The following is a 21,152-nucleotide window of genomic DNA, read 5'->3' as shown; positions in this document are numbered from 1 at the left end:
CAGATTCTCCTCCTACATGCTTTCACAACACTGTATTTTTCTTTCTTAACCTCATTAGTTTATAATTATGCTAGTTTTAGTGAGCAACTTGTTAATTTCTATTGCTTCTTCCCTACCAAATTAGGCAAGCTGCACAATGTTTCTCATCGCTGCACTCTCAGTGCCTAGAAAGCTCAGTACCTGAAAAGTACTGAATAAATATTTGACTAATTAACTGTTAACTAAAACACTCTCTCATCAAAGATGAGACTGATATGCCTCTAAGCTTCACATAAGTTAGAAAATAAAGGCAGTTGCTTCTTTGTCATTTATGAGAAAAATCAAATTGCAGAAAAGTTGGGTGTCAAAGTACCCTGGCCTTCTCCTGCTCCAATTTCCAGTATACTGCTTGCTTGAATGTCAGACTTTATTGATCTATCCTCTCTAAATTCAAAACCAGGGAAAAATATGAAGACTTTTGGAACAAAAGATTGTCCTGCATTAGAATGCAACGAAAAATCAATTCTCATACTTTTAGACATTAAACCTGAATATTTGGGCAATTTGTAAAGGAAATGCAGTTATCCAATAAGTCCCAGGTCATTATCTTCTATGGCCAGGGAAATGGTTATGCTATTTCCCTTAGAAGAATTTGTTAGTATCCCCTTGCAGTCTTCATGACCCGATATCGGCAGACAACAGCATAAACCTAAACTGCAAACAAAACTATTCTCTTTCAATTATAGGTACGTGCTAGGCTTCTCATCACCTTTCTTTCAATGACTCATCCGAATGAAATATTGAGAGAACAGAGTTTAAAAAAATTAGAACCACTATGTCTCCATGCTCAGCTGATACTCAGCCCAAGTACAAAACAAAATTTATTATAAGGTATTAGATTCATTATTTGTGTAAGCAGAATCTAAATTTAAGAATATGGAAAAGCATTTAAGTCCCGAGTTTCATTAGCAAAATATCGGGAAGGTATTAGGAAAGGCTACTTTTATCTTTCATTTAGTCATTAGCGATTAACTGAGCTCCCACTACATGCCAGGCAATGCATAGCACACTAAAGAAATACAAATATCTTCTAACAACAACCAAATTTTATTAGCCTAATCTTTATTTGGGAAAAAGAGAGACCAATGTTTCCATATTACTTTTCTCTATGCATTTAAATAAAAGCTTTCTTCTAATCACTGAAAAGTTGTTCCTACCAAAATTATATGTTCTTGTTTCATTCTAATTGAAGATACAGTCTTTTAAATTTACATGTTCTTTCTGGTAAAAAAGTTCTTTTTACCACAAAATAAGTTCTAATAAACATAAATGATCAGATGCTTAATTTTTTAAAAAGCTAAAGATGGTCCAAAAAAATAAAATTTTATTCCCAAACCACAATTGAAGGAAATAATAAAAGATGAATTAAGGTCAACTTAAATCTTGCATTGCCCCATTACAGGAAATATTATCAGAGATATTACAAATGCCCCAGATGCTCAGATTAGCATCACCTATAACTTCACGGAAAATGTATCCAAATTTTATCTCAAAAATCTTAGCACGAATCCACAGTAAATCCCACAGATCTTCTGCAATCAGAAACAGTAAGAGAAAAAAAAAAATCCAACAAAATCCAAAGCTTAATAAAGACAGATGCTTCTTCCTGACAAGGCAATGGCTGTCAGGCAAAGCAATGATTTGTGAACTAAACTGATTTTCTCACATTCCATAGGTGCCAATATTTATCTTGAGACAAGCCCTTACTGATTACTGGCAGCTGTCTGGGAAAACAAAGCCAATGAAACTCAGAGTGCTGGTAATCACAATTACCCAAATAACAGGAATTGTTTTAAAACAAAAACTCCAAAGACAGCTCCTTCTTTCAGTATCCTAGTGAAGGCAAGTGTGGACTAACATGTGTGCCCCATACAGAAACTCATAATGAACTGAAAGATAAATTAAAACTGAACTTCACTACCTTTCAGATACTAGGCAACCTCAAAAAGAGAAGTTGCCACATGTAAAGAAAGCAGAGAAAGAGGGAAAAGGGACAGGAGACATGACAAAAAAACTCATGCACACAACCCCTCTAGATACTCACAATTAACTGTTTTAAAATAAGAGTTGTCTTAATAACATTAGTATCTAGTTTTCATTACCTGACAGGCAGATATAAGTTAAGTATTCGCCTTGACCCCCAGTTGCCAAGAAAGGAATCTTTTTCTTTGTCCTCCTCTTGACTTGGACAGCTCCCAGCATTCTTTCATCCAGAGGTGCAAAAATTTCCTTGCTGATGGCAGATTTGGCACTCATCGTAGGACAAGTGAGGAGGGGATGCAGTGAATTTTCTAAAGAAGAAAAAGAAAGAGCTGGAATTAACAACATTGTATGAGCCCCTATAAGAATGAGCAGCAAGCTGATTCACAGGTGAAATAACTTTCAATTTGCAGTTTAATGTCTTACTTGAAATGCATTATATTAATAGAAACATTAAAATCAAGCTCTTCATATTTGTAGGAACTATGAAAAAGTGAAAACAAAAAAGGAATACTTATTTACTCCCTGACAATACCAGATGCAATGTGAGATAAGTGGCATGAAACGGGGTCAAGAAAGTTTGTTAATTTCTACCTCGGTATCTAACTTGAACTGCCAAGCAGCATGCACCCTGCTCAGTCAGGAGTGTGATCTCACACTTCCACTAGAGAAGTGTTTCCACTGCCCAATAATCCTTAAAGTCAAGAAGTTCTTCATACTCCTCAAAATATCCTTTACCTCTAATGTAAATCCATTTCTCTAATTCTATTCATAGTGGAAATAATTATATCATCTTCTACATAATAACTATATATACAATGGAAGGCCATTAAATGAATATCCTTCGGCTGCCTTTGTTCAGGCTACGTAAAATATTCTTATGTATTAGCCTCTTTCAAGGGGCCCGACTTTCCAGTGCTCCTCTGCATCTAGCTGCCATGCTTTGGACCCTTGACAAACATCCACATTCTCCTTCAGCCAAAGTGAACACAGAATGCTAAAAAAGTATCTGACGAATGCTAAGCATTTTGGAAATGTTACCCAGCAGTTCCCGCATGCTATGCTCCTGTGGTTAACTGGCAGTGGGTGCCTAATAATTAAGAAATAAAGCAGCATGTTGCTGACTCACAGTGAGCCCCTCCAAAACTTACACATACACAGTCCCCATGTTATATTTAGTCTCCTAAAACATGTACTTCCTTAATGGTCGTAACTCTGCTTATTTGTGTTATGTTCAAGGTCAGTCTGAACTCTGTCATCCAAAAAGCTCAAAAGTAACTGGAGTAAAGTCCAGTTCTACCCTATCCTACCATCCTAGTCACAAATGTTCCATCCCTTAATCACTGACAAATTTGCGTTCAGGCAAGATAAAAAAAAAATCAGAATTAAAGCTGCAGATGGGACCTATGGCTTGGTCATGCAGGTTGGGGCAGAGCATCGAGGGATGCTGCATGTTGATCAACAGGGCAGCTCCACAAAGCACAGCAGCCCAGAGAGCTGATCAGGCTGGTGTAAAGCAAGTAGAGCCACCTGGTAAACAGACACCTACTCTGTGCCACCTTCATGCTCAGTTATAGCAGGGAGAGAAGAAATAATTGAGGTATTTATTCTATAGACATTCTAGATCAATACCTAGATTTATTTGTGCTTTGATCACTACATTTTATCCCTGGCACTAAGGTTCCTGGCTAAGAACAAAACTAGAATAGCACAGGGAAACCTATTTTTTAGTGTGCTGACGACCAACTGATACACTGTGATTTCCCATAAGTCAGCAAATAGAATTTCCCCCATTGTGCTTTACCCCCAGACTTTCAACTAAGCAGGGTGCTATAATTTACCAGGAACATTTTTCAAAAAGAGAGAAACACACACTAGATCTTTTCTGGCACCAAGGCCTCTCACCTGTCCCCATTTGGGGACATGTGAAAAAAGAAAGCCAATGGGAGTTCAGTGACTTTAACCACTGCACAGGCAATGCAGAAAGAAGCCACAGTCCCAAACCCATCAGGTGCTCTGTGACCACCACCTTCCCAACTGGCACAGCTTTTGCCTTTTCATCTCAGGTTCACATTTTTCTAAAACTGTAGTTAAAAGAAATAGAAAGCTATCATTTTATTGTATAAAATCTCTCAGATGGTCAGAAAAGAAATGTGCATGTTTTACCAAAATCTTAGGAAATTCTGTTCTTCTTTTGAAAAACTGGTGAGAAATGGAAATGACATTTCCATTTTTTTTTTTTTTTTGCAGTTTTTGGTCGGGCCCGGGTTTGAACCCCCCACTTCCGGTATATGGGGCCAGCGCCCTACTCCACAGGTGCTGCCCTCCATTTTGTTTTTTATAGTGATATTCAGTGACCAAAATTAAAAAAATATATATTTAAAAAAGGAGGAAAGATAAAACCAGTAACATCACTAAACACAAATTTTACAATCAAACCAGCTTGGGTTCAAATTATAGCTCTAACATTGATACCGGTGAGATTTATGAGTAAATCTCTTAAAAGTGCAGATCACCAATCTACTAACTATAATATGGAGATATCTTCACCTACTTTCTGGAACTGAAGAATTAAATGAAAAAAATATGTACTTATTCCACTGCCTGAATTTAAAAATGTATATGAAAGTGGCAAAACTTGTACTAATTTTGCTACTAAGATAAGCAAAATAAAAGGCCCTCTGAACTTATAGCAAGTGAGTAAATGTAGCACATAAGGTATGTGTACAAGTGAAAACCAACTTAATTTACCAAAGCCTCCCCATCCTTAATCATGGGTATGAGACCCTCTACATATGGATAAATGATCTCTCATATGGAAGGTTCTGTACTAAATGTTACAAGCCTGAGGAATTTATAGGTATCACCCTTGGGAAACTCATGCTATCATCAGACTCACTCTGTGAAATTACTGAAAGTTTTTGTTCAGGGCAATGGTATTAACAGGCCAGTGTGGAGCACACATGTCTGTTTTTAATGTCACCCTGGAATGGTAATGGACAGTGGATTAGAAGCAAAGAATCAGGAAGTAAAAAGAATACTGATGTAGGCAAAAACTCTGTGGCAGTAACTTAGAAGAACGTCTCAGATCTGCTTTTGCATCTGAAAGTAGCACAGGAAGCTTTTCAAAAATGCAGACTCCAGGGCCCCTCTTTGATGCCCACTGACTCAGAATCCTGGGATCTGAATTTTAAACGGATCTGACTTGTTTTCATGCAGCCATACCATCATCCTGCCACCTGATTTAAAAACTGTTAGCCCAGAGAACTAAAGTCTGGACTAGAAAGGTGATGATTGAAAAGGAAAGAATGAATCACTTCAGAAAAGAATATAAGAGTAATGGATTTTTTTTCCTCCTAATTTAACCAAGTAGCTTCAGCAGGTCTTACGTCTTACAGCTGGTAAATTAATGTCCAGGCCAAGGTTAGGCCCCACTGCAAGAAAGTAAGATGGACACAGCAGCAATGGTGCATCCATGACCACTAGTTACTTCAACCCCCATCACTCTCTGGAAGCTTTTTCTTTCCCTGGTCCACAGCCTCTATAGGATATAATTACAAAGCTTTTCCATCCAAGAAACCAACCTACAATATGATTTGCAAGTCAAAGCAGTTGGTAAGCCTTAAATGTTAGTTGCAGAAACTAATCATAGTTTTGATCTTTCTCAAGGCACACATTTTTGTGTGTCTTCTTCTCACTTTGGGCCACCTCATCCATATACATCCATTCTTGTTAGTACATGGCTACTGTAGTGAGATGGCCCTCCACCACGCAAGCAGCCAGAAAATACGACTACGCTATAGGGTAGGAGTTGCAAATGCAAATGACATTTGTGTTAGATGTCTTTGTCCTCCAGCATCACATTTTTGGTTTCCTGTAGTGGAAACGACATGCATTATTTGCTTTCCGTGGTCAGAAGACCAGGAGGAGTGGAAGGGACTCCAGCAAATTAAAAATTGCCATTGTCAAGGCACTCGTTACCATGATGGTTCGAGGAAGATATAAACTACAGGGATTAAATATTTCTCATCTCAGAAAAAAGAACCTCTTGATGAGACAACAGTGCCATCTATTCAGTTTAATACTACCAGACACATGTATTTGATCCATCCAACTTCATTAACTTCTCAGCTCTGATCCCACATCTAACATGCTATCTTGTAATAATGTTTGGGCCCTGTGGCTATGCCAACACAAGTACTTTGGACTGTGTGAGAGTTACACTCCCCCTGGTAAATGAGAAACCAGGAATTTTAGACATCAGCCTCAGAAGCTAGTGAATGTGACTCAACACTGAGGCAGATGCACTCAACATGCTGAAATTAAGTTTCAGAGTCTTCAATGTGAAGGGCCAAAGTGATGTCACCTAGAAGACTTTTGAGGAGAGTCAGCTGGTCTACCTGAGGCATAGGAACTCCAGTGTGGGGAACTCTAAGAACTTAGAAATAAGATTATTATCTAAAATTAGACTTCTCTGCATTGCCACTTTATTTTTGAAATTCTGCAAATGCAAGTTTGACTCCTGTGTATAATCTGACAATATTAATCAAGCATCCAGCTCAGACTGCCTTGTTGGCTTTAAACTCACATATCTAGCTGAAGACTGAGTATTACCACTGAGAGTTAACCTAGACTCCTCGTCCTCCCTCAAACACTCCAACCCCCTAGTCCTATGGATCTGAGTTAATATTTCCGGACTCTATTACTTTGTCTTCATTCTCACTTCCTCTGCCTTAATTTGGGGCTTAATCATCCCGGCCGTGAATGATTCTGATGCCCCCTATAAAAGGATCCAGTACTGCTCCCACATCACAGTCAACCCTCTGCACTGTCCAGTATAATAGTCCAAAGGATGACTATGAATAAAGCTTCACTGTATTTCATGGTTTCTTCTCTATGCCTCAGGCCTTGACAGAGAAACACAATTACCTTAACAAGGAAAAGGTCAATGTTGTAAATGTTGAAATCAAAGTAGAGAAATGTTAAATTACTTTGCTTAAATGCCACAGAATATAAATACTAAATGCTAGAAGTCTGATGTCTTTGCACAATCACGAAATCTAAAAATAATCTAAAAATGTTAATTTTATTCCAAAGATCCTAAATGTTACCACATAGTCAGAAATTATGCATTTGTTATGCAAAGATAATCAATTAGTTTTATTTCTTTTTAGGACCAATGAGATAATTTTAGGTCAATTTTGTTTGTTTTTGAGACAGAGTCTCACTCTGCCACCCTGGTTAGAGTGCCATGGAGTCATAGCTCACAGCAACTTCAAATTCTTGAGCTCAAGTAATACTCTTGCCTGAGCCTCCTGAGTAGCTGGGACTACAGGCACCTGCTACAACACCTGACTAGTTTAAAAGACAGAGTCTCCTTGCTTTTGGTCAGGCTAGTCTTAAACTCCTGAGCTCAAGCAATCTACCCACCTTGGCCTCCCAGAGTGCTAGGATTACAAGGGTAAGCTACCACACCTGGCCTTAATTTCAGGCCAATTTAGCACCTTTATAAATGTTTACTTAAGGCAGCACTGCTGATTCTTAATATATAAAATTTTTACTTAGATGACATTACTCATTGATAAGATAGCTCTCAAGATGAAAACTTTAGGATACGTCATATAAGCATGTGAGTAAACAATAAATTAGGTAAAAATTTTAGTCCACCAGTCAATTTTTCCATGTATTTCAACTACTATTCATAACTGCTATTTCTTATAAGTAAAATCTAAAAAGGCAGTCAGACACACCAGTAGATGAGACAGATAATGTCAATGATAACATTCAAAGTTTAAAAGTGCAATTGCCACAAGTTCGATCATTCTTTTTGGGTACAAACAATGAGGACTTTGGAATGGCTTGTAATGATGAGAAACCAGATGTAAATAGCAGGTCAGGAACACATACTTAAGGCCTCACAGCTTTACAAAACTGGGACTAAATTAATAAGCATACAGAAAAACATCTAAAAATACACTTGAAGAAACCAGAAACATCTAAACAGGAAAAACACAAAGACTTCACATGTGGCAGACACTCTGTAAAGCCCAGCCCTATTGTAATGAATCACTGAAGTCTGCATAGCACTTCATGATTTAAAAAGCATTTCCACATTCAATCCCAAATGTACAATCAAAATAGCCACTAAATGAATCTTCCAATGTTTGCTTTAAGCCTATAAATTAGAATCCTTAGATATATGTTTTTAGGAATAGTAAGCTATGTCATTTTTACCCCAAAACCTGGTCTAAAGATTATGATGAAATGTTATAATGCCTGTCTCACAGAGATTAATATTAAAGTTGGAGCCCTTTGGACTGGCAGCTCTACTATAAGAGAAAATGGTGTGAACACGCACAAGTGTACGTGTATTATAGATGCATGCTTATCTCAGATTCCTTTGTGAGAGCACAACATTATTAACAACCTGAATAGTTATTGATCTTCATAGACTAAATATAATACAGACTATCCACCTAAGAGAATATTATACATCCTTTTAAAATCATGACATAGACCTATAAATATTGACTTAGAAAGGTGACCATGAAATAATACAGGGTGGAAAAAAGGTTACAAAACAGAAAATGTGCTCATAAGTGTACAAGGATATGTATACACTTATGTGCAGAAAGAGATATCTAGAATAAAGTTTTCCAAAATGTTAATATGATTATCTCTGGATTTTGAAATTAAAAAATAGGTCAGAGATTCTGCAGGACAGCATTCTCACTCCACTATAATACTAGTGGGCTCTGTCAGCATCATGGTTTTGAAGTATACTCCTTCCCCTAAAACTGAAGGACATCAATGTAATCTCATTGTGATCCAATTGTTAGGCCTCCCTACTTCCTTTTCAAACTCCAGTCCAGACATAGTGTTGAGAACGTCAAAGTGTGGAGAACATTAGAGTGAATTAGTAAACTCCCGCCCTCAAAGAGTTACGAGAAAAAAGCAAATACTGTGAATAACTGGCCAGGAAGACATGCTTGTGAGAAGAAAATGGCACCCTTCATCTCACCAATTGCAGCTCCCACCAGGGCTGGTGGCTTGGTGAACAGAGCACCAACTACCTCTGAGCTTGTGCTCATGCTCTGGGACAGCTATCCCTGAAGCAGCACAACAAAAACACATTTCTGGTCCTAATGTTTAACTTTTTAAGAAAGGAAATAAGAAATCTATTTTCTATTATCAGACTACCAAATAGTAGGAGACCCAATTAGCTGCTTTCTTTTCCCTATATGTACTAGCTCTCCATGTAGGAGATATTATGCTCACAGGATTGATTTTCTGAGCCTGACTCATATCTACTTCAATTATAAACCTAGCCTAGACTATTTTCAACTTCACTTTCTTTGTTTATAGGTTCAGTGAGCACATTTTTCTTGTGGATTTAGTATCCAAAGAAGAAACCCTGGTCTATACCACCCAGACTACAAGACCTGCTCATGTACGTGTTTAAGTTTGACCATTCAAATTGGTTCTACAGCACCCATGTACCCATTCTACAGTAACAGGTAGAAATAAATTACCAAAGGGAAGGTCAGGCTGGAAAACACTCATTGATATGTCATGGAATATGACAAGATTATCAAACCAATATGTTAGACTAGCATAAAAAGTGAACTGAGCTGTATCAAAATAAACAAATAAAAAGAACAAAGAGCAATAAGAGAAAATGAAGTAAAAAAAGCTTAAACTGTTGGTATCCACCAATTTTTTTCTGAACACTCATGTCACCATGGTGCTGAATAGCTGTTTAGCAAACTAAGAAAATGACACATTGGCTTGAGAACATCCCTGATAGCAGATGGTGCTGGTAATAACAAAATCTATTCCAGCCATCTTCAAAAACAGACGAAAGCCACACAAGGATCGACTTAACATGAAAATAAACAATTATGTGCCAGGTTTTGTACTACTTGCTGAATGAGTACCTTTCCTTTACTTACAGTGCAGAAAAGACAGAAGAGGGTAAAAGCACTAAACCCATACATCAAAGGGGGTAGAAGATTTAGGTAGTGGTTCAGATCCCCTTAAAGAAAGGTTTGAGTAAAAAACAAAGACCAGATGACCCTCTCAATAGATGCAGGAAAAGCATTCAATAAAATTCAGCATCCTTTTCTAATTAGAACACTTAAGAATATAGGCATAGATGGCACATTTCTTAAACTTCCATCTATGACAAATCCACAGTTAATATTTTACTGAATGGAGTAAAACTGAAAGCTTTTCCACTTAGAACTGGAACCAGACAAGGTTGTTCTCTATCACCACTGATATTCAATATAGTGCTAGAAGTTCTAGCCAATACAACCAAGCAAGAGAAGGAAATAAAGGGCATCCAAATGGGGACAGAAGGAGGTCAAACTCTTGCTCTTTGTTGATGGTATGATCTTATATTTAGAGAACCACAAAGACTCAACCACAAGACTCCTGGAAGTGATCAAAAAACACATCAATGTCTTACGATATCAAATCAATGTTTACAAATCTTTGTATATGCCAATAACAGCAAATATGAGAAGCTAATCAAGGACACAATTCCCTTCACAGTAGCTTAAAATAAAAAAGAAATACCTAGGAATATACCTAACAAAAGAGGTGAAGGAGCTCTACACAGAAAATTATAAAACCCTAAGAAAAGAAATATCAGAAGATATTAACAAATGAAAGAACATACCATGCTCATGGCTGGGGGGAATCAATATTGTCAAAATGTCTATACTTCCTAAAGCAATCTATAGATTCAATGTAATCTCCATTAAAATACCATCATCATACTTTCAAGATTTGGAAAAAAATAATTGTTTTACATGGAATCAGAAAAAAAAAAACAACACAATATAGCCAAGGCAATTATTAGTAATAAAAGCAAACTCAGGGGTATCTCTCTACCAGAATTTCAGCTATACTACAAGGCCAGTGATCAGAACAGCATGATATTGGCACAAAAAATAGAGACAATGCTATTTGGAACCGAACAGAAAATCATGAGATGAAACTAACATCTTATGGCCACCTGATCTTTGATAAACAAAACAAGAACATACTCTGGGAAAAAGAATCCCTATTCAATAAATGGTGTTGGGAGAATTGGATAACCACATGGAAAAGACTGAAACTGGATCTGAATCTCTCACAACTTACAAAAGTGGTGGATTTGAGATGGATAAAAGATTTAAACCTAAGGCATGAAACAATAAATGTCCTTGAAGAAACTGTGGAGAAAACACTTGAAGATAATTGGCCTGGAGAAAGATTTTATGAAGACTTCCGTGGAGATTGCAATAATAACAAAAATAAACAAATGTGACTTAAACTGAAAAGCTTCTGCACAGCTAAGGAAACAACCACCAAAGCAAACAGATTACTTACAGAATGGGAAAAGATATTTGTATATTACGAATCAGATAAAAGCTTCATAATTAGTATCTACAGAGAACTCAAATTAATCAACAAGAAAGACCCAACAATCCCATATATCACTGGGCAAGAGATATGAATAGAACCTTCTCTAAAGAAGACAGACAAATGGCTAACAAAAATATGAAAAAATGCTCATCATCTCTAATCATCAGAGAGACGCAAATCCAAACTACTCTGAAATATCACCTAACCCCAGTGAAAATAGCCCACACCACAAAGTCTCAAAGTTGCAGATGCTGGTGGTGTTGTGGAGACAAGGGGACACTTAAAAGTGTTCCCACACTGTTGCTGGGACTGCAAACTAGTACAACTTTTTTGGAAGGAAGTACAGAGAATCCTTGAAAAACTCAAATTAGACCTCCCATTTGATCCTGCAATCCCACTACTAGACATCTACCCAGAAGAAAAAATCATTTTATCAGAAGGACATCTGCACTAGACTGTTTATTTTAGTTCAATTCATAATTGCCAAAATGTGGAAACAACCTAAATGCCCACCAACCCAGGAATGGATTAATGAGCCGTGGTATCTGCAGACCATGGAATACTATTCAGCTCATAAAATATGGAGACTTTACATCTTTTGTATTAACCTGGATGGAGGTGGAACTCATTCTTCTCAGTAAAGCATTACAAGAATGGAGAAGCAAGAATCCTATGTACTGAATTCCAATATGAAGGCAGTAGATGAGCTTATACAAGAGGTGGGGTAGGTGTTAGCAGGGAGAGTGATGGAGGTCACGGTGTATGGCACACCTCTTGGGGGTGGGACGCAAGTATAAGAGGGACTTTAAAACATGCAATTGGTGTAACCTAATTCTTTGTACCCTCAATGAATCCCAAACAATAAAAAAACCTACCTCTAAAAATAAAGAAACAAATAATAAATGAACAAACTCTCCAGCACGTATAAGATAAGCCTCTTATGTCAGATATTTGTTGATTCAAATCTTAGGTAAATTTTAAGTTTTTTGGATTTAAACTAATTTTATCTTGGAACAAATTTCAAATACAACATTGAAAAAACGAGTCTTTAAAGAGAGCTTCATTTTTTTAGTGTACAAAACTTATAAAAACCCAAGATATAGTTGAAACAAGTTTATATGTTTCCTAACATTTTTTAAATCAGAGCAAAACTTCCTCAAAATATTCTTTAAATTTAACCTCAATTTTAAAACATCTCCTACTTGAATCCCTGATTTGGAGAATAGCACCACTTTACCATTTCTTGGGAGAGCGTCATTGAGTTTCGTGGAATTGGTATGTCATCAGTGCTATGCTCTGACATGAAGTCTTCCAGAGTAGTGAGGGGAACAGAAGAAATATGGTGGGTATTGAGGGCCCACTTTCCACGTCCTTACTAGGTTTAAAAGGCGAGGCACAGTAATATGTCTTCATCTTAGAGGGGAGAGAAACTCTGTTTTACAGATGAGGACACTAAAACTCAAAGTGGTTAAGTAAATGGTCCTAGATCACACAGCTTTTCAATGGAAGAGCAGGGATTTAAACCTAGGAAGCATGATTCCAGAAGCTATGTCACATTGAAGAAACAAGAAAGGCAGGAACAGGTGAGACAGGAGTGCATGCTGGGTAAACTGAGACAAAATTCCTTTGAAGTTCTACTCTGATCAACCTCACTTTCGGTGGACAAAAGATACAGTTATCACCCCCGCCCCGCAGCTACAAAGATAACAAATTAGCCTCTAGCTTGAAGTCACTTTCTGGGTATCTGTTCATCTCAGGTGTGCATGTCATGCTGTTCAGTTGGCAAAGAAGACTGCAGAGTCTCCTTAGGATTCTTTTGATCGCACAAATGAAGCTGGGGGGTTGACAATACGGTAGCTGAGAGATTCTACACAGATCTGTCTCCACAGAGGGACAATGCCCACCTTAGCCTCATCACAGCTGTTTGCCACTCTCCTTTCAAGACCAGCAGTTTGCAACAGAAGTCAACTCCTGAGAAGATCTTGGATAACTGCCATAAAAGCAGTTTTATGAACCTTGTAGGCTATTTTCCAAACTGGAAAAGGCTTAAATATGAAAGGCACATATTTCAAAGGTTTGTGCTGGTTCTTAAGGGAAACTCCTCTTTCCACTTCCTTTGCTGTCTTACCCCCCTCTGGCATTTCAAAAACACCACCTGGACCCTCCTTGTTACCTCTCCCCTCACACTCTTTCTGTGCCTTCTATCTTTTGCTGTCAGAGCTTCAAACAACCTGAGCATCGCAAATTTAAAAGGCCGTGCAAGGGAAATTTCATCATTTCATTTTGCTGAGAAGGATCACAGCAAGACCTTCACCAATGAGCCAACCAACAACTCCTATTCAACACCTTTTGGGGCCTTGCCCACCAGCAGCTTATATCTAAGTTGAAAAGCATGGGCAGGACAGAATTCTGGCATTTTTAAGCTTAAAAGTTTAATAGCTGGACATGACCCTGCTGATGGTTCATCTCACCCAATTCTCCCATTTAACTCATGAGGAAACCAAAGTCCAGAGGGTGATTCTAAAGTCATACCTATTCCAGGACCTAGACCAGCAGTTCTTAACCTGTGGGTTACAACCCACAGGGACTTTATTAAAGGGCCATGGCATTAGGAAGGTTGAGAACCCCTGTCCTAGATATTGTCTTCATCTCCACTTCACTACAATGCTCTTTCAGTTAAAAATGAAGAGAAGCATGAAAAGGTAACATGAAATATTATGGAAGTCCCAAGTTTGCAAAGGTAAAAACAGGTGGTAAGCATGTTGAGAGAGCAAGAAGAGAGAAAGAGAGAACATGATTAATCACAACAGGGAATCTTCTCAATTTTTTTAGGGGGGAGGGAAGTATTTGGCATAAAATTAAGTGCTGCCTAGAATGTAATTTTAGAGTCTAGCTCATAGAGTCCTAATTCTTGATTCTTGGCCTATCATGTTTTATCCCTTGAATTTTCACAGTTTATGTTTTCTCATTTGGCTGTCAAGGCCAAAAGCAATGATGGTCTGCCCAAGTGTAACAGGCTGGGGTAGTCCAGAAGCACAGAGTAACTTTGCCAAGTCCCAACCCACAGGCCTCCGTGCTGACCCCAACTAACAGGAGCCTCTTTGCAGTCTGAGTGCTCTGAGCCATTGGCAGGAGAACATACCCTGGTGAAGTTACATGTCCACTATCAGTCTAGAAATTAACATTCTGGTGTTGGTGGTCTCCTGAAAGTACGTACTAACCACACCAGTTGTTTAAGGAGTTCTCAGTACCTATTCCAGGCCCTGGCAAACAACAGGGTAAAAAGGAATCTGCCAAGCCCAGTTCTTGTCTCTGGAACTGCACCCTTCAAGCCTCAGTACAAAACACCACCAGGTGCCTGCAATCTGTAATCAGTGCTCTATTAAAGTACTCTCAGAAATGCTGGAATTATCCTGATTTCCACACACAGCTGCACAGGGTCCTGTGGGGTAAATGAAAAGTCTTTACAGGTTCACTTAAGATACCCCTGAAGCAACAAATTAGAATGCCTCGGTTAGGATCCAGTATCCCCTGACAGTAAAATCTCCATGTGTGTGGGATTGGTGGGTAGTTGGGTGTCCCTATGGTAAGTCTTGGGATGTAACAGAATAACCTACAAATTCAGGTCAGACTCAAGGTCCACATGCAAATGCAGGCTCTGCCCCATTCAATCAGCTCTTCTGTCATTCAATGTCAACCCCTTTTTAATCAGCATGTTCCAGAAAATAACTAACTTCTGACCTAACTAGATGTGTAGTGTTTGATAGGGAAAACAAAAATCTATTAATTGAATACTATCATAACATGAACTCAATTAACACTAGTACAAGTTATTACATTAACAGACCATAAAGACATTCAAGCACTTGTGATCAGGATCATCACCTAGAATATGGGGGTCAAGATACAGTAGTCACTTCTTTTGCTCCAACCTGACAGATACTGGAAGGTAAGAAGTCTACATCAGTCATCAGAAGACCTGGATCTGAGATGTCTTTGCCTTTACTTGATGAGTAACACTTAGCAAAATCCTACCTCTCTGAGATCTGCATCTTCATCTTTAAAATGGGATCGTGCCCTCCACTTCACAGGACTTTTGAGAAGGAATGAAAAGGAGGTCATAAAAATCAGCTCCCACCTGGGGTGCCCAGTCTTTGAAAGGAAGACAGCACATCAGTATGTCAGCTTATCCTTGCAAAGGCATGTACATCACAGTGTATTTTACAAAGCCTTTCCTCAAGTGTCATCCTATTTCATCTTCCAAACTTGTGAAGGAGGCTATTATCACCTTTCCTTGACAGGTAAAGGGAATGGATGTGTCTTTCTCCTACAGCCCTGTCCTACTCCCATTACTCCCACTGCCTCACCACGTGGAACTGCTAATCTAAGCAGGAGAATAATGATGGGATCCAAATAAAGTGTGCCCTACTGTGCGTGAAGTGTTGTTACCCAAGGGAGATACAGAGTAAGGTGGACATTTGAAAAAAAGGAAAAAGAAAAAAACAGAAAATGGATACTCAAAGAGCAAAGCTGGGGTAGGACCACACACTTATTCAATGTGGTGGCACTGTCCTGGACATTCAGGACACTAAGATGACCTTCCCTTATGGAGCTTACATTCTGGTAGGGAAGAACAAACAGCCAGTTAGCCAATCAGTGTAGCAGCAGAGATCATTATACATAGGTCCCATGGCTTCAGTGATTAGGCAAAGGGATAAAAAATAATTGTTATAGTCCTTCACCACTAACCATCAGACAGGTGAAGTAATGGGGGGGGGCAAAGTGCTCTAAGCCTTCTGAGAGGCTATCCCTCTGGCCTGGACTGAATATTTCTGTCCTGGTAGATCCTGCTCCTTGATAACAAAGAAGTATCATCTAGGGACAGGACACAGCCTCATTCAGCAAGCATTTACTGAGTAACCCCTAGCACGTGGGCTCTGTGTGAGGGTTGGTGATCACAGACAAATTAGATATATTCAAGGAAAAAATTGCTAGTCAAGGAGAAAGCCAAGGAAAACAGGCCACCCCGCTAGACTAAATGAAGAATCTGAAGTTGCTGCTTCACAGCAGCGGAAGACACAGGTACAGTTTAATCCTTCTGAGGCTGGTGATCAGAAGATACTTGCTATTAAGCCAATCCTTGAAATGTAATTAACGAATTTAATTAAGTCTGCCTGTGGGGATTAGGCAAGAGTTACTTCAATGAGAAATCATGAAGCTTCAGGAAGCTGTTAGCTCAGTGTATGTGACTTAGTGACAGCAGTCTCCAAACTTTTTGGCACCACGGACTGGTTTCATGAAAGATATTTTTTCCACAGACAGGGTGTAGTGGGGAGAATCTGACAGGAGGTGCAGCTCACGCGGTGATGGTGGGGAGCAGCTGTAAATACAGATGAAGCTTGGTGACCCATCCCTGTTCACCTATTGCTCTCTGGCCTGTTTCTCATAGAAACAGGTCATGTTCCACAGACCTAGAACATAAGTCTGCTCTGGCCTCTGCTGCCACCTGGAATCTGCATGAGCGGTATGTCCTGAACACAGATAGTCCCTGGGCTCAAGTGCAGTGTGGAGCAAAGTCTGCAGGGCATCATTTCTCTTCTTTCAGAACAGCAAGAAAAAGTGAACAAGTAGTCATGGAGACATCACAGTCAAGAGGTGTCCGAGTCAAACAGCAACTCTGCAAATATCCATTCGGCACTAAGTGCTATTGGAGGAACAGGGAGGTGGAAAGAAAACTACTTCAAAAATGCTCAGCCCCACGGGACACTGAGGCAAGAGAATCGCCTAAGCCCAGGAGTTAGAGGTTGCAGTGAGCTGTGTGATGCCACAGCACTCTACTGAGGGTGATAAAGTGAGACTCTGTCTCTACCAAAAAAAGAAAAAAAAATTGCTCAGCCCCACCTGTGAAGTATGCTGAAGTGGGAGGGGATAGACCTAAGTGCATAAATAGTTTTGAAAGAACAAGTTTTCATGGCTAATGTACACTTTTAAAAACATTTTCTGTAAAACAGATTTTTAGTTTCCTATAAAAGTTGGGAGTACCTGACAACACTAGGCCTGTGCCCCCACTATTTCTACAATCCCAAATCCACCAGTGCCCACCTCCCCAGACCATCCTTTCATCCAAACTGCGATTTCGTGTCAGGTTCCATCATCCAAGTTGCCCTACTTTTCACTAATTCATTCCTGTCTCGTTACTGAGGATATAGTAGCTGATGTGGATACTAAGTTAATTAGCATAATTGGGAAAGTTGTAAGAATATATGTTTAGAAAGGCAGAATACAGGTTAAAATTAAAGAAGGTACTACCCACTGGGAGGGTAAAGCAGGGAGCAAGAAATCAATAGGGGTTTGGCGCCTATAGCTCAACCGGCTAAGGCGCCAGCCACGTACACCTAAGGTGGGGGGTTTGAATCCCCAGCCCGGACCCGCCAAACAACAATGACGGCTGCAACCAAAAAATAGCCGGGCGTTGTGGCGGGCGCCTGTGGTCCCAGCTACTTGGGAGGCTGAGGCAGGAGACTCGCTTGAGCCCAGGAGTTGGAGGTTGCTGTGAGCTGTAATGCCACGGCACTCTACCCAGGGGGACAGCTTGAGGCTCTGTCTCAAAAAAAAAAAAAAAAAAGAAAAGAAAAAAAAAAGAAATCAATAGGTCCTTTTGGAGAAAATGAACAAAGGCATCAAAATAAACAAAAAGCAAGCCATTCTTATCCCATAGTCATCTTAGAAGTTGTATAACTTTCCTAATTTATATTTTCCCTTTTTCTCTCAACATACTGACTACTCTGATAAGTGCTACATAGCAAGGTCTGGAGAGACAAACGAATAAGGTGGAATGTGTGTTGCGGGGGGGAAAGGGGGCAGGGCTCCATACAGCAAGCTGGTAGGAACTTTTGGAGGACACTTCTTCAGTTAATGTTTATCAAACCTCTGAAAATAGGTATAACCTTTGCAATAGCAATTCTACTCCTAGGAATTTTTCCACAGGAAATCATCAAACAAGTGTGCAAAGATGCATACTCAAGGATATTTACTTACTCAACTGGTGTTCTTGAAACATACCAGCTTGGTAGTTTTCTCTCACTGATACGCTATTTAATCTCTACATATAACCTTAGATCAGTTTTCTACAGAAACTTGGGGGCCAAAACCTTATCTACGCACCTTTTCATCCTTTCAACCAGGCATATCATTGAGTATCTATGTTCAAGTCTGTGCTAGGAACTCAGATAAACAAGACAATTGCTGCCTTGGACAGGCCCAGCAGGGCAGGCATTGTCAGGAGACTCTGACTATGCAAGGGCCCTCTTCATAACTACTGCTGTTTCAAGGACCACTGGCTTATAAGATCTGCATTTTGCTTTTTAAAAGAACTTTTATATCGAGCCTTTCTCTCATAGCCCCATGCAACAAACCCCTGAGATCTCTGTGTTCACCTTGAAAGTACTAGGAAAGCAATAAATTATAAAATTCCAAAGGATCATTCCCAGGACAATTATCATTTGCTTCGAAATACCTCATACTAAACATCATTACCCAATTGGTCTGTTAATTTTCTATATGTCTTGCCATAACACAGAATCCCCAGTGGCTCTGATTAGTTGTGTCAATCTGACAAATGTATGGAACGGTTTCTCCTAAGACAGGGCTTCTCAACCTTGCTAATGCCGCGGCCCTTTAATACAGTTCCTGTGGGTCATGACCGACATGTTGAGAAGCGCTGTCCTAAGATAAGCCTACCCCAACTCAACTGCAGCCAGGAAGCCTTGACAAGACCCAGTACAGGACTTGGAATCAGGAACTTTTATTAGACAAATTAAGATAAATAAATTAAAACAAATTAAAATAGATAAGCAACAAATTATTTCAGAAAAGCATCAATGCCTTCCACAGTCTGATAAGTGGCTGGCTGATGAACGGGGTTCTTCTCAGCTGCAGCATTCCTAGAAGCTGAGTTATTGGCAAAATGACTCTGCTGATTTCCCCTATTCTAATTCTATCCCTCATTTATCATGTACAATGTATTATTATCAATGGCATGTAAATATAAAGATAGCTCACTGTTCTTAGTGAGACAGAGAAGGGCAAACAATTAGATGCAAAAGTAATGTCAATAGAATGCGAAAAAAGAGAATTTTTCAATTCTTTTCCTTATGCAATTAACTTAGAAACCACATGGAAATCAGCCAAGAAAGAATGCTTAGAAATAAACAAGCTTAATTATGGAATCATGTCCCATAGATACCTACTCTATTACAAAGTTAGGATGCTCCGATTTCTTAATTTGAAGGAAAAAATTCCAAAAAGAATCTAGTTTGAGACATATCCACTGAGCTAAGATTTCTATTCTACATCATTAACTCCTGAAGAATTCAAAAGCGTGGAGGGGGGAACCCTTCACAATCAGATTTTAACAAGAAAGGCACAAAGAAGGAAAGAGTAGAAAAGGCACAGAAAGAGAAGAGAAGATTCTACACGCTATTTCCAAAAACCCAGGCCAACCAACAACCTAGAGAAACCAACTCTACAGATTGGGGAACTTGTCTCTTGGTAGTAGACACAAGGCACCAAGCCAAGCACCTAAGAAGCAGGGAGCCTCCCAGGAACCTTACTATTTCCAAGTGTCTGGCCTCAGAATGCCAGCAAGGAGGCCAGTCATTCGCCAGAGCTTATGCTGGGCCAGTGAGCCCAGTGCTCTGAATCTTCCCTCGGCTAGCTTCAGAGGTGGAGATTTCTTCCCCCCTTGCTTATATGAGCATTGTGGTCATCCTTGCCACTGTCCATAAGGCATGTCCAGCAGTTACATGTACCATTAGCCCATGGTTTGCAGAATGGCTAGACTGGATCACGAGAAAACTAGAGTTGTGACAGAAACCATTGAGAATCATGGATTCCGACTGAGATGTTCCATGAGTTGTCCACTGAGTGGTCAGCAGTGCTGCTTCATTGCGCAGCAGCTATGATTTGCAGTTGCTCCCTGTTTAGGGAAAAGGCTAAGTGAATGTGTGCTTTTACCTATGAGGACTGATTATATTAAAAGAGGGTGTCTTTGGAACTGTGCGTAGGAAATGGGTTATGAGCCAGGCAAGGAAGGGTCATGCCTCAGAAGGCCTGGCTTCTCTCACTTTGTGCTTGAGGGAGGCTGCCCAGCCTCCTGATTTTATGCACCACATAGGTAGCCTCCCCATTCCAGGCTGAGCAGAATGGGAGCGGGAGGAAAAGCCTTGACTTAAGAAGAGTCTAATGTGCACAAAACAAAGGCACATTTCAAAATAACTAAGAGTAAGTTATAAATGTCTTGCCACAAAAAATAAGTGAGGTGATGGTTACGTTAATCAGCTTGATTTAAGCATTCCACACTGTATATCAAATGGTCACATTGTGCCCCATAAATGAATATAGGCACGATTTAATAAAAAGTTAAATTAAAAAAAAGAAGAATCTACACAACTGCCATATGGTCTTGCTTGAAAAGATAAATTGGGCCAATCAGATTTTGAACGAATACCCAATTAGCAGTGGGAGCTGAAGCTCTAAGGCCAGATACACAGAGTGAGGGTGAGATGAGAAGGCTGATCATATCCAGGGAAAGCTCACCTGTAGACTGAGGAAAGGGTAGTGCAGACAGAGAGAGAGAGAGAGGGAGGGAGGGTGGGGTGACGACGGGGGGTTTGGGGGGGGGGCGCTCAGCCTGCCCCCGGACAAGAGAGTAGAACCGG

The 21,152-nt window shown here is 39.5% G+C and overlaps 1 protein-coding gene across 2 annotated transcripts in view; it reads right to left on the bottom strand.

Annotated features, from left to right (window-relative positions):
* STXBP6 (syntaxin binding protein 6) overlaps nt 1-21,152 on the bottom strand; it is a 254,299-nt gene that overhangs the window by 167,121 nt on the left and 66,026 nt on the right. For both annotated transcript variants that reach the window (XM_003791994.3, XM_023514407.1), the window contains exon 2: nt 2,142-2,330. In XM_003791994.3, coding sequence (XP_003792042.1) covers nt 2,142-2,295 — 154 coding nt within the window. In that variant the 5' untranslated portion in view covers nt 2,296-2,330. The remainder of the gene's footprint in view (nt 1-2,141; nt 2,331-21,152) is intronic.

Source organism: Otolemur garnettii, unplaced genomic scaffold (genome assembly GCF_000181295.1).
Source record: "Otolemur garnettii isolate 467f Iridium unplaced genomic scaffold, OtoGar3 scaffold00052, whole genome shotgun sequence".
NCBI lineage: Eukaryota > Metazoa > Chordata > Mammalia > Primates > Galagidae > Otolemur > Otolemur garnettii.
Note: the sequence above shows the minus strand (reverse complement) of the source record. Positions and strands in the feature narration are given on the sequence as shown.